The sequence below is a fragment of the Symsagittifera roscoffensis genome, chromosome 5, assembly GCF_963678635.1.
Source record: "Symsagittifera roscoffensis chromosome 5, txSymRosc1.1, whole genome shotgun sequence".
NCBI lineage: Eukaryota > Metazoa > Xenacoelomorpha > Acoela > Convolutidae > Symsagittifera > Symsagittifera roscoffensis.
In genome coordinates this window covers 57,441,108-57,466,080 of record NC_087066.1, presented here as the reverse complement: position 1 = coordinate 57,466,080, position 24,973 = coordinate 57,441,108, and the positions used below count along the sequence as shown (strand labels likewise).

Genomic DNA, 24,973 nt, shown 5'->3' with positions numbered 1-24,973 from the left:
AGTAAAACTAGCGAGCCCATCTCCATCAATCAATCGGCTTGCACAAAAAGTTAGTTGTTCCAAGCAATCACTTTGAGCTCTGAAAATTTGAGCGATATGGAAACTTTCGCGGCATAGTCAATTTCAAGGAATCAGATTCGACGAAATTCATTTGTTTTTGTTTGCTGATACTGGCGAGTTCGCGCGGAGCAAGAAAAAAGAGCCGTCTTTTGAAAAAATTGGGAATGGATTGCAAAACTCAGTTCTTCTGAGCGAGCAATTCAAGCAATGAACTTTTTGAAGTAGTTAGGGTTGTACTCATTTCGAGAAACAAATTGAGTTTCTAAAAAAACTATTCAAGCCACGATCCATAAAAAGTTTGCAGTGAACTTATAGCCGTTAGAAGTTTTGGAAGTTTTACAATATGCCAAGTTATATGCTACAGTGAATTGATTCGCAAAAGTTGATGACTTACAGCAAACTTTTTAAGTTACATCTTCAAAATTTTGTAAGGAACCAACTCTCATAAAGTTGAAGCTTTTCTCAGATAGAAAAAAAATCCAGGTTATGACAGACTGGCTCAAAATCAAACCTGAAACTTTAAAAAGTGCAGCAGACAGCAACGAAATGGATGCTCAATTCATATAATGCATATAAGCAAAGATTGCAGAGCATAGACTTCTCCCCTAGTCTTTCACCAACTCAGTTGATTTGGATAAAGAATTGCTTTTTCAGAACTTTTCTCCTTCCTCTCCTTCTCGTGCTTTTAAATTCTTGAAACAGTTTAAGGAGTCCCCAATCATTCGAAACAACCTTCATTGGGGCCGTAAGCAAGCTGTCTGTGACGAGTCTATCAATGAACTTTTCAACGAATATTTTGCTTCTGTTTTCCGGAAGCCTGTGTCTGACTATACTGTACCGACTGTTTCTCTTGATTCTGATATCAAATTATCGGAAGTCGATGTGTCACCGTTGGTTGTCAGTTCGTGTTTACAATCAGTTAAAAAAGCCTGCTCTGGTGACCGTATTCTTGCTTTTGTTTATAAATGTTGTACGTCGTTACTTTCTCCTCCTGTTAGTTTTCTTTTTTACATTATTATCAACACATGCGTCTGGCCTGTTGCCTGGAAATGGGCTTTTGTTACTCCAATTCTAAAGCCTGCGTCTCCTAATGATATTACAAACTACAGACCTATCAGTATCTTACACCCCCTTGGTTATTGTTTTGAGGAAGTTCTCTTCAACCATATATATCCAAAGATTGGAAAACATTTGTCAAACTCTCAGCATTGTTTCAGAAAACAGCGATCAACTGTAACACAGTTGTCATCGTTTCTTGATGAAGTATACCACAATAGTGATTTCAACGTTCCTTCTGCTGCTGTTTATTTTGACTTTAGTAAAGCCTTTGATTCTGTTCGTCATGATATCATTCTAAGCAAGCTATCAATGTATGGTTTGGATCATTATTTTTTGTGATTTTTTTCGTCGCATCTCTGTAACCGATCACAGTGTGTTCGCATAAATGCGCACATTTCCAATCCACGTCCTGTTACTAGTGGCGTTATTCAAGGCAGCATCTTAGGACCGCTTTTTTTTCTTCATTTCATGAAAAATCTGCCAGAGTGTATAGAATTTCCCAATTTTTATTTGTTCGATGACAATCCAAAGTTGTTTTCTTCTGATATTATTTCTCTACAGCTTGATATTGATTCTTTTACAAACAGGTGTACTGCAAATGATTTATCGGTCAGTCACGTTAAGTGCATTCTCATTGTTTTCAAAGGCAATTTTCTTTGTCATGTGATTGTCAACGACCAGGACATAACTGCCAAATGTAGTAAAAGACCTTGGTTTACGTGTCTCTGATGACTTGAACTGGATGATACATATCAATAATAAGTTGTTACCATGTAACAAGTCACTTCATTTTATCAGGCGCATTTTTCCTTTCACTTTCTCTCAATCCACCAAGCTCATGTTTGTTAACATGCGTATAAAGAGTATCAATTTAGACTGTTTTTCCTTATAGTCATCGGCTAAACTTCCATCATCTAAATACCAGATGTCAGTTTTCTTATTCAACTGTTTGACTAGTGTTTGAATTGTTTCCGCAAAAAGTGTTGGGACTTGAGGATTGCCGTGTTGAGTTCCGTCTTTTTGACTTTATGATAAAGCTTCGGTAAAAAAGATAAATAGGTTAACTATACGAGCAATGGGTGTATTTGTACAAATCGTGACAATTTGAAAAAACATGATTCAGCCTTGTCTCTGTTTTTAGAGAGTTGAAGTCATTCTTAAAAATTAGTTTTAAAAGAATAGTGGATTCCGGATTGTCGTCACGCTCAATTAGATTTGAAAGAGTGTTCAGCTGTTTCTGCTCCTCGTTTAGTGCCACATCCGACCTATAGGTTTCCGAAAAAAATTTGTCGCTCTGAGGGGACCTTGTTTCCAGCGCATTTAGATGCGATACGTCTGCACGTGTTGCCTATGGCAATCGGTCTCAAAGCTCCGTCGGTGTTCATGAGGGCGATAATCGTTGCGCCAAAAAAGGTAATAAGGAGATAAGGAAATCTGACATAGCAGAGATTTATTAGAACTTCTTTGCAAAATGTTCAGAAATGGACAGTTGCACTCATAACTCATTAAATTATATTTTGGGTGCAAACCCTTGGGATAAAAACCCCAAATACTATACTACTACTACTACTAAATCAGAACCGTTGTTGGATTCCCCCGTCTTTTTTACATTGATTTCGCTTTTGAAGGACCAGTGGTGCGTAGCACGCTTAGTCAATATCAAGTGTCTGACATGTTTGCCTAGAATCAAGTTCTATGGAGATATATGAAAATTTAATTTGGAGACATATGAAAATTTAATTTTTAACATTTTTCTTTTTTTCGACTTAAACTGTCTTCTTTTGCCTCTTCGATATATGTAGAAGAAGAAGAAGAAGAACAAAGAACACCTGAATTACTATACAGTAAAAAACCGAGGCATCAGTATAGCAAAGTGTAAATAATAAAGTTGTTTAAAATTCATTGGTTACATCAAACAAAAACCCAACATCAGAAAACAAGCAATAAACAAAACAAAACAAAACAAGTTCCGTTACAGTTCAGAAATTGGTTGATTAAAATATATGAAGTTACGGATACTAAAAAAACATCAGTTTTAAGAATTAAGAACGAGCTGGTATCAAAACTTTACAAACAATTTTATTTATAGTCCAAACATACAGCGTATTTACAGAGTATATACAGATTCTCTTTCAAACAATGTCTGGAAAATTAAACTAAATTAAAACATATAGAACTAGCGAAAACGGAAATCACGCCACGTTTTTGTATTTGTACATATTGGATTGTTTCTCAATTCACTCACGTAAAATTCTTTCAATTTTTTCTTGAATCATGTTCTCGATTTTACTAAATTGCGCAAAATTATGGGCAGTGAATTCCATTTTTTAGAAGTCAAATGAAAAAATGATTTTTGTAGAGAAGCGGTTGAACAGTGTTTGTCAAAAATAAATTGTTTCGTTCTTTTATTGAGCCTATAATTGGCAGTCGGTAGTCTCAATGTATTTTGAAAAGCCTCCTTTTTGTTTGTAAGATATTAGTATAAGTATGTTATACACTTTAACTCAATTCTTTTCTCGATTCCAATGAACGATTTGCTAATGCGAAGAAGGGAAGAAGATATAAATTTCGATCTGAAATATGTTGTTTTTAACGCCCAGTTCAACTGTTTCTCCAGAGATAGCATCAAAGTAGCATTAATTTGTTGTAAAAATATTGCTGAATAATCTAAACGTGATAAAACAAGACAATGAAGCAAGGCAACTAATGATAATGTCGGCAGTTGTTGTCCAATTGTATCTATAGTTTTAATTCCTTGTGCCATTTTTTTTGGAGAATTGTTTTGATTTGAGCATGAAAAGATAAACTTGAATCAAGAATAAGGCCTAAATATTTGCATTCTGATTTTTTGGCTACATAATGCCCATTAATTACTATTGTATCAGTATCTACATTTTTGCTATCATTTTTTGACAAAATGTTATAAATTCCGATTTAGATGCATTCAGATTCAATTGGTTCTCTGCAAGAAATTCCGTTAGATTATTGAGTGATTTTTGCAATCGATTCAAAGCATCCTCAGAAATTATAGAAGAGGAACCACATGTAGGATTTTATGTGAATGTTCATCTTGGTTTTATTGAGAAATGGACTATAGAAAAGAACACTCAATTGGCAAGCGTCTCAGAGCTCGAAAAACGTTATGGCCGTACACATTTCCTCTTAGTCGAAAGAAAAATTTTAATGCAATTGTTTCTAAAGATTCTTCCAGCTCAGAGAGTAGCAGCAGCGTTGAAAGTAGTCCAAAGCAAGAATGTCAGAAAAGCTTGACTGAATACGTATCGGAACAATTGTTAGATGAAATTGAACAAATGCATAAGAGACCTCAGATAAACGAACGAAAAGGAAATCAAAGCGCTTTAGAAGATTCAGTTGTGACTTTTAAAAGGCACTCAACGGAGGATTTAGAAGTAACATTTAAGATGGAGCATGATCCCGTATCAAGTGGAGAAAGCCAAATTTCAACCAGACCAAACAGTGAAAAATCTGTTGAGCTTAATACACCCGAGGACTATGTCGGAGACACAAAACTGCGGCGCAAGATCAAAACAGAGCATATCGACGACGAAATATCATTCACAGAAGTCATCTCTGAATCGTCAATTGACGAACATTCCACGCTGTCTTCGGTTTCAATTGTCAGTGTTAAGAAAGATCGATCACGCGCCGCTAGCTTAGATGCCAGAGTCAGAACAATGTTGCTTCTTGAAAAGCAAAAACCGGTTCTTAGCAATTTGAGAAATCCACAAAATGATACGACATGCTTAGAAGAAACAAGTAAAAGCAAGGAAAAGTTTGAAACTTTGATCGAGGAACCTATTTTTGTCAACGAAAGTGTATCCGTTGCCTTGGATAATCCGAAAACATTTCCGAAAACAGAGCAGTGGTACGACTCCTGTTTTGCATCGAATTCGAAAACGTTGAAAACTATTCGAAAGTCAAAAGAGAAAAGCTTGAAAGACCTGCAAGAAATAGAGCGGAGTAAAATCAGGAAACGGAAGAAACAATGTCAGGGCTGCATGAAAATGCTCAAGTATCTGCTTGTAAAAACAAGTCAGGAACTTTTAGAACAAATGGGCCATTCAAAGAAAAAAATAAAACATAAACAGGCGAAGAGTGCTCGAAATGCTATCTGTGAAAAATGTCAATCTAACAAAGAGCCCAGTGAAAGTGAGGGCATGGAAAAGGCCGTTAAATGTCAAGTTAAACTTACCAAGTTATCAAATGAGGTTTTGGAACGCAGCTCAAATGTTCAGACAGGTAAGTTTCGTTGCTCTGAAAAGTTGTCATATTAAGTCGCAATTGCTCGTATTTGACTGTTTCTAGTACCAGAGAGCGGAAAAATGAAACTGGTTTTGAAAAACTGTGATACTCCAGGACTATCAAGCCGTCCCAAAATCAGTCCTGTCTCTTCATTTTCCAGCTGGCAGTTTGAGGGCGAACCTTTCAACAAGCGAATCTACTGCCGACACCCGGTGAGAATTTTAATGGTAGAAAAACAGCAGTGAACAGGGACCTTAGATGGTAAATGGAGATCTTTGCAGAGATACTATCAGATACAAGTTTCGAAAAAGATACTATCAAAAATCAAGCTATACTATATCAAATAATTAATTTTGCAAACTTCAAAGGCAGGGATTTCTTCGAAACAAAGTTTAAAATGTTCAAATGGCCTTTTTTAAAGTATGTTACAAGATATCAGTATAAAATAGGGAGGTCATTTTGCAGATAAACTAAAATTTTGATGCTTGTTGATTTTCGCGTGTTTCTGTATATATGCAGCAAATTTATGAGATGGTTGAGCCAAGTGTTAAGTTGTTTTTCAGGATGGACTTTATAAACTAGCTGTGCGCTCTTGTTACGATCAAGTGACCAATGATGATGTCACTCTCAGCAGAGGCGACTGTGTGCTGATTGCGGCTCAATCCAGATCTCAGCCATTCGTGGCTGCCATTTCTGACCTATACATCTGTCCTATATCAGGTTAAAGCAATCAAGATGTGATTTTAGAAAGGAACACTAAAAGTCTAAGATAGCAAATTGCTTAAAAACTGTAAACGTGTTTTTGTTCCGACTTTCGAAAAACAGATGGGAATATTTGCAAGTCTGTTTTTTTTTCCTCCGAGAAATTGAAATCTTTTAAGCATCTTTTGTTGACAGCTGTGGTTAGATCGATGACGAATGCTCCAAGATCAAATTTTTTCACCTGCAATGAATTTTGGTTAATTTATGGGTATGAAAATTGCCAATTTGGAATTTTTTTGAGTGCTAAATTCCAGATTTCCAATAATGCTGAGTGTCGGTGGCGAATGAATGCGGCTAAAAAAGCGCTGCAATTTGGATTGACGCAAGCAAGTTAGTTCAAATACCGAATTGATAGAAGTTTAATATCGTTTTATGCTTTAAATTGCATGTGGGAAGATTTTGAAAAAAAAAGATTGTTTTTTTCTGGATATTTGTTTTAGCCAAAACTCTTTTACAGACTAGAGAATTGTCGACATGTTCAGTGCTTCGCTTTGATACGAGTAATTTTTAACTGTCAATGAAAGATGTCAATTTTAGTTGATTGAATATGTCACATTTTGTTTTTACAAGCAAACATTATCAAAGCGAGCATAGACTTTTTTCCGCGAGAGGAAGTGTCTTGTAATCGGGTTTGAACCGTAACAACTTCCAGATTGCTTCCCACTTGGTCTTGAGGTAACTCGAGTGTTGTGGCGCCCCGAGATCTGGGGTTCGAGTCCCGGTTGGACCGTGGTTTTTGTTTTCAGAATTTCCGGGATACTTGAGCGGTCGGATTTTCGTTTTTCTGCTTATGCTTTGTTGGATTTGTTGCCAAATCGCGTTTTTTAAACTGAGCAGTGTTAATTGTAGTTGCAAGTGTTTTTGATCCGCTAAAATGTATATTTACTAGCCCTGACTTTGTATATATACATTTTTTTTGCTTAAAGCTGTCTTTATTCGGCATAATGTTTGCAGCGTATGTTTTATTGAATTAGTCAACTTATTTTGTGTCGTTTCCATACTTAATTTACCAAGCACTTTTAAGGAACAGTCGGAACATTCAAGGCTTCACCGTGATGTACGAGCAGTCTTGTTCATATGTTAGTGCGATACGATAGCCTGTGGAGAGACAAAACGAAGAAGAAAAATTCTCTTTTTTTGGTTACTTTATCAATGTTTTAACTAAAAATTTTTCATTAACTTTAAAAGGGCAGTCGGAACATGCACTGATAGAGTTTTGCGCTGAAATAGTTTGCTCTGATATAGTTCTGCCCTGATATACGAGCAGCCTTGTTTGATTTTAGGCGGAAAAATGGCTCATATTTACTGGTTCTATGGAGAGGAAATTCTGGCGTGCTCAAGAAAGCTACACGAGGTAATTTCGATAGGCGATTTTTCGGTAGGCTCAACTAATCAGCGGTAATTTGAGGCTTAAAGTAACACTAAATGAACCAAACAGACGACTCGGAAGATGTGATCGGATTTTGTTTGTTCTGCTTTTAGGCTGACCCCTGAGAATACAATTTTTTAAGTTGAACTATTTAAATGATGAGAGCAAAGGTTTTGAGTTTCGCATAAATTAAAAAATAATAATTAATTTCAAGGTCAGGTAAAATATCTTTAACGTAATGGGCTCGGTATGGAGAGTTAAAGCACGAGTAAATTGATCAAAATGAGTTGTAAGAATAATATTTTTGTTGTAGAGAGAGCTGATGGCTTCGAAGCACGCTGATGACATCGACCTGAACTGCATAGACGATAAATGCTTCGTGCTTACCAGACATCAGTATTCAAGATATGTGGCAGATCAGCTCCTCAGAAAAGATATTCGATGGCTGCGAAGAATAACTCGGAGACCTTTATCACTAAACAGATTTGATCCCCCTGTGAAGCCGAGTTCTTCATATTCAGTGCAAAAAATACCATCACTTGACAAGCTGAATGAAGCAGATCCTGAGCTTATTTTCTGGTGCAATAAGGTTTTCGATTTACAAAGAAAACAAATTCTTAAGAATCCACATTAGATTTATTACAAACAAACTATTTCCAGATGATTTTATCTTGTAAATTAATATTTGAGCCGATATCATCACTAATTGATGTGTTGATACACGAAATGGTTTAATGTCTGATTTTGATCGCGTGATGTTCTAGAGTTCTGTGTTAGAAATTTTAGACTCGACTGATTATTCCCCACTTAGGTTATCTGATTTTCAATAGGAATCAACTGAAAAATATTGTTAGATTTCCATATTCAATGATAACAATGGTATAAACCTATTGTGCAAAAAAATGAGGTAATTTTATCCGCTTTTCTTTGCTTGTTAATGTTTCGAAATTAATTGTGTATCAGAGGCCATTTGGGCTATGATAGCTGGCATCAAAGCCGTGAATGCAGCATAATAAGATGTTTTTTTTAAATTGTAAGGTTGTTATTCAAAGTTTTCATCTTTTTTTTTGTATTTAATAAAGACCGTTGTTATGCTTAGTCTATCCAGAATCAAGGCAGTGAAAATGAAGAAAACACTGCCATCTCTCCGCTCTCCGTTAAAAGCAAGGCAAACTCCATTATCGAACAGCAAAAGTGTAAAGGTCTCGAAAAATTTGATCGATTTCTGATTTCGAAAACGGAATTTATCTATCAGATTTTCCAGCGAAATAAAACTGTGACTGAGTGATTAATTTTCTCAAATTCGGTCAATCAGAAAAGTGTCAATCATAAATTGTTCTTGAAGTTCAGTGAACTTTAAAGGCTATCTATTTTTTTTCTTGAACCTGATCCATTTTCTCTTTTTCTGGAACTGCAATGTATTATCTATTTTTTTTTCTGGAACTTCGAAACCTGATCCATTTTCTCAAATTGGGAAATTTTTTAATAAATATTGTCAATAATACATTGTTCTAGCAGTTCAAAGAGCTGCAAGGGCATCTATTTTTTTCTTGAAAGTTCGAAAATTTGAAGAATTTTTTTTCAAAAAACAAGTCAATATTTTTTTTTCTGTATACTTGCGGTCATTGACTCTTTTCCAACCGTCTTTTCCGACCGTCTGTTGGCTATGTTTTTTTAAGAGTCGATGAACGTAGTGAAGGTTTTCATAAAGGTCTTGATAATTTATTTTCAATCAATTCAATTCTTCGCGGTTTGACTTATAGATTTCTTTTAAGTCGCGATGATCTAAAAAGGAAGGCAAACTCCACCATTGAACAGCGAAGTGTTCAAAGCGAATAGATCCTCAATAAATCTTTATGATCAAAGCATGACTTTTTAAGAGTCTCTTATATAGGTTGCAATAATTGTTTTTCAGGAGAAGTTATTGAAATTTGTTCACGCTTTTTCGTGGTTTGACTCACGCTGTTTGACTTTTCGTGGATTGACTTTTATGTTATTTTTAAGTTCAGTTCATTTCCTTTGTTAAAGGGAAGGAAAACTCCACTACCGAACAGCGAAAGTGTTAAAGTCACGAAAAACGTGATCATTTTCTAGTTTCAAAAGTGGAATTTAATTATCGAATTTCCCAGCAAAGTCAATTTTTTTTACCTATTAATCTAGTTTTCCCAAATTGGGCTAATTGTATCAAAAAGCGTAAATCTTTAATGTCTCCAGATATTCAAAGAGCTTTAAGGCCGTCTATTTTTTCCCGTGAAATTCGAAACTTTTTTCGGCTTATTAGTTTTCGGTTGATAAATTAATGGCTTGGCGGCCTTTTTTAGTCGTTATTTAAATGTTTTGAGGAGCGACTGTACTGTCTTTAGTTTTTGAGGTCAAAAATTTTCAAATCGTCTGCTTCTTACTGTTTAGTAAACTTGGTTTAGATGCCTATGTAACATTGAATTGTCCTACTTCTTGGCATGTTTTCTTGGCAGCATTTTTTATAGAAGGCAAAAGGCATTTTGTTATACAAGGCAAAATCAAGACAACGGTAGGAATTATATAGTCATCTAGTTTTCTCAATTTTTTCTCCAGTTTTCATCTCGACTCTCTTTCGGTTAGTTTGTCATTCTATGTATGTGTTGTATCGCAAGTGGCGCAAAGCCTCGCTCCGTCTCTGTGTTCTTTTTTTTTAGCTAGTTTCATTTTCTTCTGTTCGATCCAGTTTTCCGCGGCTTTGAACTCATGCTGTCTTAAAAAGTGATAAAGAAAGCAGATAATTTCAAACAATTTTCCAAAAGGAATCGATGGGTGCACCTTTAACGAAAACATAATTCCTTCCGAAAAAGTGCTTTTTCGGCGTCAAAGTATCGATTTTCGGCATTTCGGCTGCTTCGAAAGTAGGTTTCCTACGTCTAATAGTATGAGTTTGAATATGGTGCTTTGATTCATTTTGAAGGGATTGTTTTTGATCTGAATTCATCGATTTTTCCGCGTTACGGAATTTCTAGGTTCTTTTTCAATATGAAAAAAATTAAGCGTCTCTTGCCAATTTCTTGAGCTTGAACAAAACAAAGTTCGCATCAAATATACTCATCTCTTCCAAAATGTGATTTCTTATCATCTCAGTCAGCACTCAACTTTTTAGTCTTGTCGTTTTATTGGTGCTTTATAGGTGTTACGAAATGAGGACAATGATCTTTCATGCTATTTTTGGTGCTTTTAAGTACGTGTTTGTTGTTGTATAGCGCTTACATACTTTGTAAAACTGAAGACCCTTGTAATCGATTAAAAACAACAGTTTTCCGATGTTTTTCAATCGGCTTAACTTTTAATTGGTTCCTTGTATTATAATATGTGTTTTCATCTTTAATGAAAGCTGCTGTGTAATGTGCATTTATTGTATTAGTAGAAAAGATTATAATCAAATTTAACGTTTTCCAACCTCTTTTCATGTAGCTTTCACAGAATTCGAACATACGTGATTCAACTGTATGTTTTATTGCATGGTAGATAAGTCATGTTTCCACCACTTACAGCGCAGAGGTGAGCATTTTGTACTGTTTGTTCTCTTTGGATTTCGGAAATGCTGGCTGCATATGACATATGTACTCAAGGACGGGTATAATCAGAGCTTCGTGCGCAACTAGGATTGTTTCCGTAATTTTGCCCTAATTCGTCGTGCCCGCAAGTTTTGCTGCTTACTTTTATTTGCTTGAACCTACATAGTCCTAGGATTGTGTTTTGCAGATAGAAGTCAGTGATGTATATCATCTAGGCAGTGAGTTTTGTACATTTGCGTCGATCCTAGTGGATATAGTTTTTGAACACTCTCTCACATTTGTAAAGATCAGGAGTGTTTTCCTAGTAAAAAAGCATCGAATATACTTCGAATGGTTCCCAAGCTTATCATCCCGCGTTTTTAACCCCCTTTTTAAAACCATCTGATATAACCCTGGAATTAGATAGTCCCACTACAATTGAACCCCTTTTTAATACCAATTGTTAGAATCAAAGTGAAAGTTAATTGAAAGGAATTCAGAACGATAGCATCGGTAAACATCAGATCTGTAATTTCGAAAACTTTTGCGAAACAAAACGAATTAACATATGAACTGCTAAATGCGGTTTAGATTTGAACAGAAATGACCTGGCCGACAGTGATAACTTTTATATGAACTTGAGAACTAATCCGACCAACATGATTCAAATTAATAACCGAAAATGATTAGATTTTTCCAAAATTGCCATTGATCTTGCAAATATTCTTGCTAATAATAGACTAATTGGCTGAATTCAATTGAAATATGTAGTGGAAACTGGTTGCGTAAAAACTTGATCGAATCCGAGTTTTTGTCAAATGCCGATCATTTATAATGAAAACTTATCTAATTTTTCCATCCATCTAAAAATTTTTCAAAAGTCTTTTTTTTTCTTCTAATTGTCGGAATACAAAGCAATGTCTAAAGGGTTTGACAGCCCCTAGTCCCAACCTGGCGTCGCGCCAAAGGAGCGATCTTTCCGGGATTAAATTGCTGGAGATAGAATTTTTCAAATGCGGGACAAAACTGCGTTTTTTTGTCTGCAAGGAGACGTCTTTTCTCAAAAAAATTGACAACCCAATTTTTCATTAAAAAATGTTTTAAAAAATGAACAAATATATAGCTTAAGTTCGCCACAGCGCAAAAGAAAAGCAAATCAGTGTTTTTTTTCGTAAAGTTGCATAATATTCTGACTTTTCGCTTAAGACTCGGTATTGTTGTTTGTACATGGGTGCCCGCTCGAGGCTTTTTAAAATAGTTTTTGAACGGAGGTGTCTTTTTGCAAGTTTGCTATTACTTTCCATATACTGGGAAGTGAACCACTGAAACATGACTGTATGCCATAATGGCAGCCCTCGACTGCATTTGTTGTTTTGGCCAAACCGGATGTTGCTGCAAATCCATAGTGTTCCATAGTGAAGGGGGAATAGGATTTCTCGATTCGGCACGAGACTTTTTATGTAATTAGGTCCAAAATTAATAGTGCATGAACTTTCAGGTTGCTGGGGGTAGGGGGGGGGGAGAGATTGGTAGAACTTGTTCCTCGTTGCTTGCCCCTGCGTTGTGCAGCTCGAACTAAGTTTTCTTCAGTTGGCAGGGCTAATTGAGTGGCTGTATTGCTGTGGCGGCGGTCGGGGTATTACACTTTCAGATCCTTTCAAATCTGATATTTTTCAAAACTAGTCGAGCATCAGGTGTTCCCGTAGCAATGTCATGATTATGCTCACCTCTCAATTCAATAAATTTTTTGCCATCTAATTTTTGTTGCCCGGCATTTATGAGTTCGGTATTTTGAGCAATTCCAGTTCGTAGTGGTTTTGTTGTGGTTTTGTTCTTACGTTTAAGATAATAAACTTGAGAACAAGTTCGTAGTGGTAGCCTGATACCACTAATTTTTGTTTGTGTTAAGATGAAGTAAAATGGAAGCACGCTTGAAATATTATAGCTCATAACAATCGTTCAAGTGTAAGGCAGTATGATTTGATGTAAAATTTTTAAAAATATTTAGTTGCCTTCAATTAACACTGTAGTTTATCTTTTTTGAACGCGTGATTGAGGGATTATTTTTTTAACTAAGCGAAATGCAATTTAATTTCAGATGCTAGAGGCATCAAGTGAATTAAGAATGGCTTATTTGGTCCCAATTAGGACATTTAATTCGAATACTACTATGTTTGTAAAAGGACTTAATTTGAAACAAATTATCGAAGTTGAAAGGGGTTAAATTGTTGAGGGGTTATCTTGTTACGGGGTTATAAAGTAGGAGGTGTAAAATTAGGGGGTTAAATAATGTAGGGTTCAAGAGTGGGACACCATAATAAATATCCCAGTCTGCTTTGTTAAAGTTTATAAAGCTTTTGTTTACGGCAGGTACCATGGAAGGGTTGTATGTAGTTAATAGAGATAAAGATGAGTGGGTTGTCCGAACTTAGCGTGACCTGGGTTGTCGAAAAGCAGGTTAGGTTTAGTCTTTGAAGCAAGGGTGATTTGAAAAGATGATCCTTATTATGAGTAAGTATGCAAGTTTGTATGACGCGTAGAGAGGGATGTTATTAATGGTTATTTCGTCTGCTATTTAAACTCCTCTATCATCTCTCAAATTTGGTTGTTGTGAGTGTTGGCGTTACGAAGTATGAGTCCTTTCGCATCAGATAACGTGGATTATAAGTTCGAAGAAGTTCATTGGTCCTGGGATTACATTGGTAGCAGAGAGTTTTTTAGTGGTTTTGTAAGAAAAATTTTGGCAATTGCATAGAAACTGCCTTTTCCCGGTCTACTCGGATGATATTTTATATTCGTCAGAAGGGCGTTTTGCTGTTGCAATTAAGTCTCGTTTCTTGCAAAGCGGTAACGTGGATCTTTTTGATTAAACAGAAAGGGCCAGCATAGGTGCTCTACTTCGATGCCGTTGATATTCAGTAAGCAGAGGCTGTGATCGGTATTGAGCTTGGAAAAGAAATTGCGTAAACATCTTCAAGTAGAAACTGCTAGCGGTAGCAGTTGGGGCAGAAGTGTCTATAATGCTGGTTAGTTCAACTGGTCGGAAGCGCCTTATTTGGTATCATATCGGGTCAGTTGCTTTATATTAGGTCGATTGAAGGGTAGAAATAGATAAATTTTTGCTTGTATTTGAATCGGGATGGGGAGCTTGAAAGCTCAAAACTGCGGGAGATACAAAATTTTATACCCGACGGATGTCTGCCCAAGTACTGTCAGCGTACTTACCAATTTTACTTCAATTTTATCGCTGGTTGTGTTTCTTGTTTTTTTTTTTTACTTATTTTCATTCAAAACAAACTTTGCAAAGTTCAAGTAGATGTAGATGGTTTTTAAATTTTGTTCGTTCAAAACAAAAGATGGAAAGTTTCGGTAGATATATAGATAGTTTTGACGTTTTTTCTTCGCCTCTTTATATAAGTTTGCAAATAAATAAGTTCTGCTGAGGCAAGTTCTAAATGAAGATAGAATAAATGGGAAAATTGCTTTCGTTGGTTTCTGTGAAGGGCTGATTTCTATGGAGCGAATCACGCAATTCATGTGTGTGTTTTTTTAGAGCGATAATGTGAGCGAGACTGAGAAGAAGCAAACGTCACCTAGTTTGCGCTTCGATATTGTATATATTTGTACAAAATATATGCCTTGAATATTGATTATTACATTTTAAGCGAATCAAAAGGAAGCAAAATAAAGCGGGGACATCTTAACAATGCTTCCCAAGTTTCCTTCGGGGGGTGGCAAACGAGGCTTCAGCTCAACCTGGAGCAGCTACCTCCCCTACGTGGATACTTTCAAGAAACGAGCCTGCAGGTTCATTCTGCATCACTATTTGGGCCGATTCTTAAAAGACCACCTGACACTGGACCAGCTGACAATAGATCTCTATAACGGAACCGGATCCCTGCATAACGTCCCGATAGATATCTACAGTGTGAACGACGTATTGGAAAGCCAAGGCATTCCTGTTGAACTAGTTAGTGGAGATATAGCGACTATAACTGTGAGCATTCCGTGGTCTAATATATTCCAGAACGCGTCCAAAGTCGAGATCCATTCCCTGACTATAGCCATAAAAGGCCAGTCAGCGTCGTCAGATTCGACTTTTCTAACTGAATCCTACTTCAACACACTTATGACTACCAGCTTTCATCTCGCTAAGAAGTGCTTGAATGTTGAAGATATTGCGGCTAATTTTGACAACCAAGAACAACATGCATCAAACGTGAACTCTTCAAACCCAACTGGAAATAGACCACAGCAACAGCAAGGAGAGGCGCTCGAGTTTTTCGCACAGGCTATTGAAACCGTGCTTCTGAAAGTTCGAATATCACTTGTCAATACCAAAATCAGGTTCGAACCATCGGATCCCTATTCAGATTCGATCGAAATTGAAATTGGTAGAATTGATTTTTTTGATGATTCGGTCGGTGATGATGAAAGTCTCGTGGATGAAAATGAAAACACGACTGCAAGTGAAAGTGAAGACACCACTCAGTTTTTCACGTCGAACTTCAGCACTAAGGTCTTCAAAATAGAAGGCATGTCCATAAATCATGTTCCAAACGCGTGCAATATCAACAAAGTGATGACGGAAGTTCTAACCACAGAAGAACTGCATTCTGCAATGGGTAGAGATGCAAATGGGGGAAATTTAGCTGCTCCAGTTAAAATTGGGGAGTTTTTGGGCAAAGTGGAAACGAAAGTGAAAATGAAACAGAACCCGCATGCCTCGGGGGCAAAATTGAGCGTGGAGTGTCTTCTCGGGTCTCTGTCTCTGTTCACTCAACCTAAGCACATCAAAGTAATAATAGATGTCCTGGACGGCTTCATTAACTCATCAGGTAAAGAACATTTTGAACTGTTTTCCATTATTTTTCCTACTGTTTTATTGCAAATTGAAACATGGTCAACAGTTTTTCCTGCGTTTTTTCTTAAACGTTTTTTATTGTAAAGCACTGGTATTAAGTTTTTTTCCTTTGCATTTTGCCTGATAAGCTTTATTGAAAAATAGTTTTTTTTCTACGCCAACAAAAATATTTCGTGGCAATTTCGTTTTGGGCTTAAGTGGCGTCTACACAAGTACTGTCGGCTTAGCTACCGCTCGATAAATGATTTTGAAGGTGATGTGTTTCTTGACATGCTTATCTCAAATATATTATAAATCCAGAAGAATGTGTAAAATTTCGAAGCTTTTGTTTTCCATAGTTTTGTTTCAGTTCTTCAACAATTTTTGTCGATCCAGCTTTGTCAATTTTGATTAATTTCATAAAAATAGTGTCAATCATAATTTAGTCTGGAAGCTCAAAGAGCTTTAAAGCCATTCATTTTTTCTGTTCACTTGGGTTCATTGACCTTTTTCAAATGTCTGTTGGCTAAGTTTTACTTTTATTGCGCTTTCCGGTTTTTGATTGTTCGATTTTGATTGGCTAATTTTCAGTTTCTAACATTAAGGAGTTTTCGTTTACATTTGGCGTCCGTCTTGTCCCTGCAGTTCCCATATGGTATCTAGCGGCAAAACGGACCTAGCAGGGGAACCACCTATTCCTCTGATAGTGTCTTAGTACTGGTGTCAACACCGCCTCTCTGTTAAGCACGCTCAAGAGGAAGGTTTGATGTGGTGAAAACATGCCCGTTCTAGGGGTCAGGTTTTTAGGCGTGCGGAAAATTGAGTGAATTTCTATGCCTGGTTTACGCGGGCAGATTTTAGTTAGTAGGGAGAACCGAGAAAAAGTCCCGTTAAGCTCTCGTAAGGGAGGTAGGGTGTATCCGGCAATTGAAGATATAATCGGTGGTATCTAGTCCTGTGTAACTTGGGCAGACGAAGGGTACAGTGTTATTCAGTCTGTGATAATAATGTTTTTGACGAGTTGAGTACCCGGATCTAAGTTTTAAGAGTGTACATCTGGTTTTCCGGTTGAGTTCACTTTCGTTTGCTGATAATCGTGGTGGTATTGTGCCAAGTAGCTTAGATATTTCGGTAAGAAACTTCTGTACTTCTCATGTGTGAAGTTGTTTTTACTCCTGATATAGAGAAGCTGTCCTGGTTTTCGATAAACAAGTGTTCAATGTCGGGCTTGATTTTGTTTGAAAGCTTTCTGGTTGACAATATGATAATCGGCTCTATGATTTTAAGTTTTTGTGCCAGCAAGTTTTTTAGAATATGGTTTTTCTTGGGTCTTATTGCTAAGTTCATGAAAGTTCAGTTGGTTGTCAAATGAAACTCCTCGAATTGTCAATGGTGACTCATAAAATTTCGTGCTGACCTGATTTATTTGAGTCAAACACTTTACAGCCAGCAAGCTATTTGTTCAGGTTGTTCAGCGTTTGACTCAAATAAAGCAGGCTAGTGGCTCGAATCTTGATCTTGGTGCATTTTTAACGTTCATTTTCTTCGAAGCACTTTCGAATATTCAGTAACAATTTTTACAAACTAATGAACTGAAACGACATCTTAGCTAAATAAAATGGGGGCTTCTAAATTATCCATTGACGGTCATTCCAAACAAATTCACTTTTCCTTCAAGTAGAAAATAACAGCTCTATTCTCAAGTGTTTCAAATAGGCGAACATTTTTTTTGCTACTTTAAGTCAAAACGTGCGAGAGTTACGACCCCTCATAAAACAAAATTAGAAAGAAGAATTGGCTGCTTTGCAAGTAGCGCATAAGGTTCCGGCGCCACTTATTTTAGCATTTGTGCTATTGTTGATCGTGGCGGATAAAGAGACTGAAAGTAAGCTTAGGACTTAATTGGGAAAGTAACTGAAAGTAAGCTTAGGACCTAATTAAAGCCATTACTTAAGACTTAGTAATGGCTTTAATTGACTACAGGGTCTTTGAGTTAAGTTGTCGAAATGAGTAACGAAAACACTTCTTTTTCAAAGAAAAATATCTTTTTTCAAGTTCACTTTGAACTTTTGGCACTGCTGCGTTGAAAAAATAATAAACAAAACACACCAAAATAAATAATTCCTTCCAATTAGTGATTGCAGCCAGCTATCAGCTGTTTGGTCTTTGTAGTTTCAATGGGTCTAAAGCTTATATTACGTTTTTCTAGTATGTTACGTTTTACTAGTTAATTATTTTTTTGCCTATTTTAAGTTCCGCAAGGAAAGCTCACAGGGTGTCAAATGTTCTATCATCTAAAAGTAGTATCTCTTGGTCTTAATTCGGATTCCAAAAAATTAAAAGATTGTCTCAGTGGCGAGAATAAAATGGTCTAATAAGACGAAAATTGAGAGGCTGACCACCTCTACAATTTCACGTTAGTTTAGCAATTTTTAACTCTCATTCCTGCAGTTATTTTAACTAAATCAGTCGCCCTTTCTAGAAATTAAAAAAAAAGTTTTTAAACCAGTGTGGTGGGATCATTCTGTGCTATCCTTGTCTGATTTTGCGTTTCAAACTCCAGTGCTGATTTGAATTATCCGGACAAATTGAATAGAACTCAATTTTGAAACGCTTTTTCTGTTATACGGACCAAAATTCATTGTTTTGCTATGCTGAAGAATGGATTATAATGCTTGATTCTGATTGGATGAAATTAACAAATGCGAAGTAAACTAGAAGCTCAATGGCGAAACATGTTAGCGCATTGAGCGTTTTTGTAAATTTGGCAGCGTAACAGAAAATACCCCAAATTTTGAAGACACAACTTGCGTATAATTTTAGAATAAATATGGTGCAATATATTTCGATGAATTCGGTCCCAGAAGCGGATCATTTTACACGCTTTTAGTCAATCAATTGTTACGCGAAAACTACCGGTTTAATTTCAAATTATATCGAAGTTAGAATCTTATCTAAACCAAAAATATACGAAAATTTGCGCAAATTATTACCCTTGCGATAATCAAGGGACTTTTTTTTTCTCCGTAAACAACTTTGTTCACAGAATGATAAAAATTAGAAATGGTAAATTTAGCTTCAGCGCCAAATAAATTCATGATTTTTTTTACTTATCCGGCACACTCGTTCTCGAGGCAACGAATACGCCTGGGACGGTAATTGCAGTATGTTCATGTTATGTATATGCCTTGTGTGCTTGTCATGAGTTCATTAAAAAGTATTTTTTTGTGCTAAAATTTTTCAGTATTTTTTTCGGCACTTGAGTGTCGGCTTTTATTCCGTCGGCTCATTTTCCGAATGATTTTTTTCAATTACTTTTTGTTGGATTTTATTTAAAAAAAAGGTTGAAGTCTTATAAAATGTTTTGGGCAAATCTAAACCTTGAAAACTTTAAAAATGAAAAAAAAAATTAAAATGTTCAAAACATTTTTATAGTTTTTTTTTGTTTTCAGTTTGCACAATAATTTCAGTGTTTTAGTGCTTTTGTTTGTTCAATCAACTGTTGTTATCATATTTTTTTGGTGTGGGTAATTGAGAGTATGTATTTTCGAATTTTTATTGTTTTTCTGCTTGAAAATACAACAATTGAAAATATGTTCTCATTGCTTTTCAGCCGTTATTGTTTTTAACGGCACTGAGCAGAATCTTTTTCAGGCCACATTTGTTGTGTTTTTAATCTAATCTGTCTAGGCTTCTGAAAAATTGAATAATGTGTTGGGTATTTATGTCTCTCGGTTACGTATTTAAAAGGTTATCAGAGTTGGTTGTTTTTGGTTCTTTCAATGCAGTTTACCAATGGTTTGATTTCGTGTCTTCTGAAGTTTGCGATAAATAGCAGGCAGGTTTTAAAATTAAGTTGGAGGTAGGCCACTTTTGTTGCTTATATAATTTGAAAAAATATTTTTTCAACAATTTTGTGATCTGATTTTTGAAAACTTTTTTTTTCGACTTACAATTTTTGTATCGCAAATGGTGCGAAGCTCTGCTTCGCCTTTGTTTCAAAATTGTTTTTAAATAGAAAAATATTTCATGTAGTAATGATATAATTATGTCAGTAAATGATCAAATAGGTTTGGAGTAATTTTTGATTGACAAAACAAAACCAAAAATGATCGCTTTTGAGGTAATTTTTTGGGCCCGGTTTTTGCAAAACAAATTTCACCATGTTAATTCTGTTAAAATTTTAATCCAGATTAGTCAAATCAATTTTTTTGGTCTGAAATCAACCCAATTTGAGAAAAACGCGTATTAAATATCAAGGTTTATTGATTTTGTCCGGATAGTTAGAAGCAGCACTGTAAATGACATTTTTCGGCTATCAAGCGAAAATGAATTTTTTTGAACACATTTGAGAAGATTATATCCTTTTTTACTCATGCGCAGCTGATACTACAAGGTGTGATACTTTCGTTTCATACAACAGTAGAAATTGAAAACTTAATTTCATAAAATTTTCAACTCAATAAGGTTTACGAAATTTTTAAATTGCATAATTTATTTATAATTTGGCTTTAAACATTCGAGTTCAGTTTATGCAAAGTTAGTATGGTTGCCTTGATTTAATTACATTCCAAATTATAAATTTCAAAATAGTAGTTTCTGTGCGTCTTCAGCATTCTCGCTTGTCTTTGGTTTCTAGGAGCGACCGTGGCACAATTGTGTAAGGCAGTCTGCTGGATAGCTTGGAGGTCATTGGATTTGTAGAGGTCATTTGTTTTTCAAAACTCGTTACTATTTTCAGTTTCTCTTTTATGACTCCTTTCTAAGCTACTTCCGAACGTTTTTGGCTTGTTTCGAAAGGTTGCTTTGCCTCTTTGCAAACATAAGAGGCTCTTTTTGACATAGTTTTGTCAGCAATTGAACCGCAAGCCAAAAGTGATCAGTTTTAGGATTGTTTTTTTTTGCTCCGAATTTAGCAAAAAAGTTGCACCATATTAAATCTGCTGAAATCTAAGCAAGTGTTTTTTCGTTTTCTCCGGATTATTTATATCAGCTCTTGCATTAATGATGAAAAAGATCACTGATTGCAGCACCGAATACAGTGCACGTACCCCCTGGCCTTCAATCGGGACCATCTACGGGTATGACTGATAAATCTGGGCTGATGTTTGCAACGTGCCAGTTTGAAAACGATATCAGCCTACACCAAAAGTTCTCCAAAATAGGATTGGCCAATGAGCTCGGAGAACGAGGGCGACCTTCAATGCGAGCAAATGAGTCATTGTGCCGACAGGGTCTGAATAATAGGTGCATGGATAGTATGGGCGGTCCACCTGGAGTGAATAATGCGAGTGCTGTCTACAATGATGAGGATTTCTACTCTATTTACGATGATAACTCAGAGCATAATTCGATGACGTCGTCGATGATATCGGGTACAACTACTACGGCCACGACACATGGTAAGTGGAGACTGTCGACTTCTTAGACAAGATAATTTAAAAAGCCACCGAAATCTATCTTTTACTGCGCTACGTTGATTATGTGCAACTTTACCACTATGTTTTTTTTTTAAATAGTTGGCGACTATTTAGATTTTGACGAGAAAAGCAATCTGCGGATTGGCTGTGTTGTCGGCTTTAAAATGTCGGCTTTTATTTTCTAGTTAAAAGAGAAATCAATAACTATCTCAATATTATGATTGAAGCTAGATTTGTAGTTTTTTTAACGTTTTTCTTGTAGTGAATGATCAACGCAAACGACGAGACGGAGATTCGGACACGGAGCCCACGTTAGTCAACATCCGCCTAAACGGATTCTCCTTAGTTCTACTGGAGGCAACAAACGAGGACTTCGACACACTTTCGAAATCATTCTACGAAAAGTTCCACCAAGTCACTAATTTCATGACAGGTTTTGGACCCAAAGACGTGTATGAACAGAAAAAACTGATCCAATCCGCATGTAATTTAAACCATATAACACTCCTGGCTTGCCCTGTTAATGCGCGGCTCATTTTAAACCAATCAAAAACAAGCGCGAAGTCAAACGCTCTGCTAACATTCGCTTTCTTCGAACTCACGGAATGTCTGAATACGCCAACTGGCAGACAGGAATCGACTATTTTAACATTCGCTAATCAGAAGCAGTTCTCCCCCAATGGAATTCTGGCACAACCGAATATGAAAGTAGAAATATCTTGGTCTAATGATTCAAAGCGAGAATCCTCAGACGCAAAGAAACGAGTGGCTGTTCTTTTGGACTTAATGCCGACAGTTTTGAATCTGGATTTGACGTTACTGGATAGATTGATTGAGTTTTTTGAGTGTAGCAAAAATCCAGATAGTGACTCTTTTGCACATCACGAGGCGTTTGTGCTAGACCCGGAACAAGAGTTGATGTCTTCGCAAAATCAATCACCGGAAACAAGTTGTTGCTTTGAACTCAGATGCTCAGAATTGGAGCTCACGTTTTATATCCCGATTCCAATTTTTGACGAAGAAACGAAACTGTTAGTGTCAACTCAGCGTATTATTCGAAACGAAGCTTTTCTTTTTAATTTTACAGCAATGTCTCTCAAATTTGATTTCACAAAAGTTGACGAAGATTTGTCAGTGTGTCTTGAAACGAATTGCATTGAGATGTTTCTTGTATCTAATCTAGTAAGTTTGAAGTTATGTCGCATTGGATCAGACCAAAGAAGTAAACCGTACGTTTCCTTCAAACTCTACCCTTTCCACGGTGAACTAGAATCAGCTAACACTTTCGATATGAATACGGCATCAATGTATGATTCTTTCCCCTGTGATTTTTCCAGCAACTCTAGAAGCAAAAAGTCTCCGTTTAGTTCGAAAGTTATTATTCATAATTCTCAGCCTGTAGTGAAATGTGGAACCCATAAAGAACTGAGAGACTTTGCCGAGGATTGTCTTGCAGATTCTCGACTGGTGCTGAAGATCTCGTTGCCTCTTGTGTCTCTGTTCATTCCTAATAAGGCAGTTTTCGACCTGATTTACAACAGGTTCTCGAATGACTTGTTGCTCTGGGAGCCACTATTCTCACAGAAAGACCGCTCTGGCCTGTCCCAATCGGGAAACGACAAAGTAGGTTTAGGCTTATCGAGTCAAGCTGCGGCTGTTTCTAGAAGCAAGCAACATTTCTCCATGTGCAAATCGGGAATCAGGAGCGCGTATGGAAACTGGGATCAAAATGACGAGGAAGGTGGAAATGGAAGTGATGATGGATTTGATACTTCGACTATGGAGGACAGCGATAGCAGAAAGGCAGTCCAGAACTGGCTGTCTCTCCAAGTGAAGTTTGGTACCGTGAAGCTGGCACTGTCAGATGTGAATAAAATGGTAAGCAATGGTATTATTATTCCAATTTTCTGAAAGTAATGAAGCAAAAAAGGCTATGAAAAGAGAAATATTATTTACCTTAAGTCATGATCCTAGGGCAAAGGATTTTTAAACCATAACTGGTTTTTCTTATTAAGTGTAAAAGAACGAAGTTATTTTCCTTTATATAGAACTTGATGATTTTTTATTTGTTTTTTAAAGAAAATTTCAAATTTTAAAGAAAATCTCTAAAAACTACAGAAGTGCATCATACATATATATGCACTTAGGTACATATGAATTTTTTGAGTTTATTTGCTAAAAGGCTGGCAAATTGCGTTCTCCATTTACGATAGCGAAATGGCGCGAGAAAACATGATCTATTTCCAGATTCGAAAATAGATTTTGATATTTAGATTACCAGCGGAATAAATAATTCCAGTTTTCTTACGCTGAATTATTTTAAGGAAGAAGTGACAATAAAGAAAAATTCTCTTGAAAATCAAAGCGCTATAATTTGATATATTTTTTTTCTTTGACACTAAATATGAAAAGTTTTCAATCAACTGTGCTTCGGTTTCCTTGTTCTTCTACACTTTTCCAATCTTCTGTTGGCTTTGTTATAAATTTGTGGCAAAGTCCAATTTTTGAAAACACGAATTTCGTCCCGCATCAGTATAATATATTCAAAAAATAACAAATAGGTGCCGCCAGCTTTAGCCGAGCCCTAGGTGTCCTCCATCGAGACATACGAAAATTTTGGTTCACCTAGTTCTTTTTTCATTTCTTTTTTTATAGTTAATGCGTTGATGAGCATGAGCTAATTATATCCGCTTTATTAAAGCCCAGTCTAAGCTGCTTCAGGTCAAAGAATAAACTATGCATGAGAGTAGAAAGCCACAAGAGGCCATGGATGCATATGATTAAGATGCTTGACGCTTGCTTGTTCACTTTCACAAAATTTTCAAAGAAACCAAAAAGGGGGAAAAAAGGGGTTTTTTCCGGACATTGGAATTTCTGCTATGGGAGAGCGTGATTCTACAATTACAGAAATGCCAATGGCAGGAAAAAAGATGCTTTCAAAAAAGTTTCATAAACGTTTCTTTTTTTATCCTATGGGGTTTTTGGCTCACTTTTTAAATCATAGGTTTTTTGGTTTTTTCCAATTAAAACAGTTTTTTTTAATATAACTTTTTTTTTGTTTTGTTTTTTCAGATAAAGTTTTTTCAGAAAAAATTTGTTCACGCTCAATTTAGATTTTTCGCGGTTTGACTTGTGATTTCTTTTTATTTTCAGTGCATTTCTATTGTTTGAAAGGAAGGGAAGCTCCACTATCGAACAGTAAAAATGTAAAGGTCACGAAAAACGTGATTGACTTCTGATTTCGAAAATGGAAATTAATTATCAGATTTCTCTGCGAAATCAAAGTTTCAAGTTTTATTTCAGTTTTCTCAAATTGGGTTAATTTTAACAAAAAAAGTGTCCATCATTAATTGTTCTACAAGATCGAAGAGCTTTAAGGCCCTCTATTTTTTTTTCTTCGAAATTCAAAAGTTGAAGGCGCTTGAAAAAAACAAGTCCGTTTTTTTTTCAGTTTCCTTGCGTTTAATACTCTTTGCCAACTTTTAGTTGGCTATGTACAAAAGTTTGTTTTTCGGCTGAACTAGTGTCTGCTCAAAGATTGTCGGCCTTTTTTTTGTTTCGTAAGTTTTTGTTCAGTTGCTAATTTGAATTTCAAATGTCATGCTTGGCATGTTTGCCTAGAATTCTTGTTTGATAAAAACACGTATTATGAAAGTATGGGTTTTTTATTTTAATT

The 24,973-nt window shown here is 36.0% G+C and overlaps 3 protein-coding genes across 4 annotated transcripts in view; all 3 read left to right on the top strand.

The window, feature by feature from the left end:
* The window catches only part of LOC134846922 (putative leucine-rich repeat-containing protein DDB_G0290503), a 325,348-nt gene that overhangs the window by 43,062 nt on the left and 257,313 nt on the right, over positions 1–24,973 (top strand). The window lies entirely within an intron of this gene.
* On the top strand, positions 3,281–10,941 carry LOC134846358 (uncharacterized). 2 transcript variants are annotated; one of them, XM_063863677.1, is made up of 5 exons: positions 3,281–5,379; positions 5,452–5,594; positions 5,946–6,102; positions 7,428–7,498; positions 7,827–10,941. In XM_063863677.1, the coding sequence occupies exons 1-5, from the start codon at positions 4,206–4,208 to the stop codon at positions 8,145–8,147; spliced, it is 1,866 nt and encodes a 621-aa protein (XP_063719747.1). In that variant the 5' UTR covers positions 3,281–4,205; the 3' UTR covers positions 8,148–10,941. The 2 variants fall into 2 exon arrangements, with proteins under 2 accessions (XP_063719747.1, XP_063719746.1); XM_063863676.1 differs by having other exon boundaries at positions 5,446–5,594.
* LOC134846357 (autophagy-related protein 2 homolog A-like) overlaps positions 14,591–24,973 on the top strand; it is a 30,676-nt gene continuing 20,293 nt past the window's right edge. The window contains exons 1-3 of the mRNA XM_063863675.1: positions 14,591–15,872; positions 20,908–21,279; positions 21,560–23,175. Coding sequence (XP_063719745.1) covers positions 14,741–15,872; positions 20,908–21,279; positions 21,560–23,175 — 3,120 coding nt within the window. The 5' untranslated portion in view covers positions 14,591–14,740. The remainder of the gene's footprint in view (positions 15,873–20,907; positions 21,280–21,559; positions 23,176–24,973) is intronic.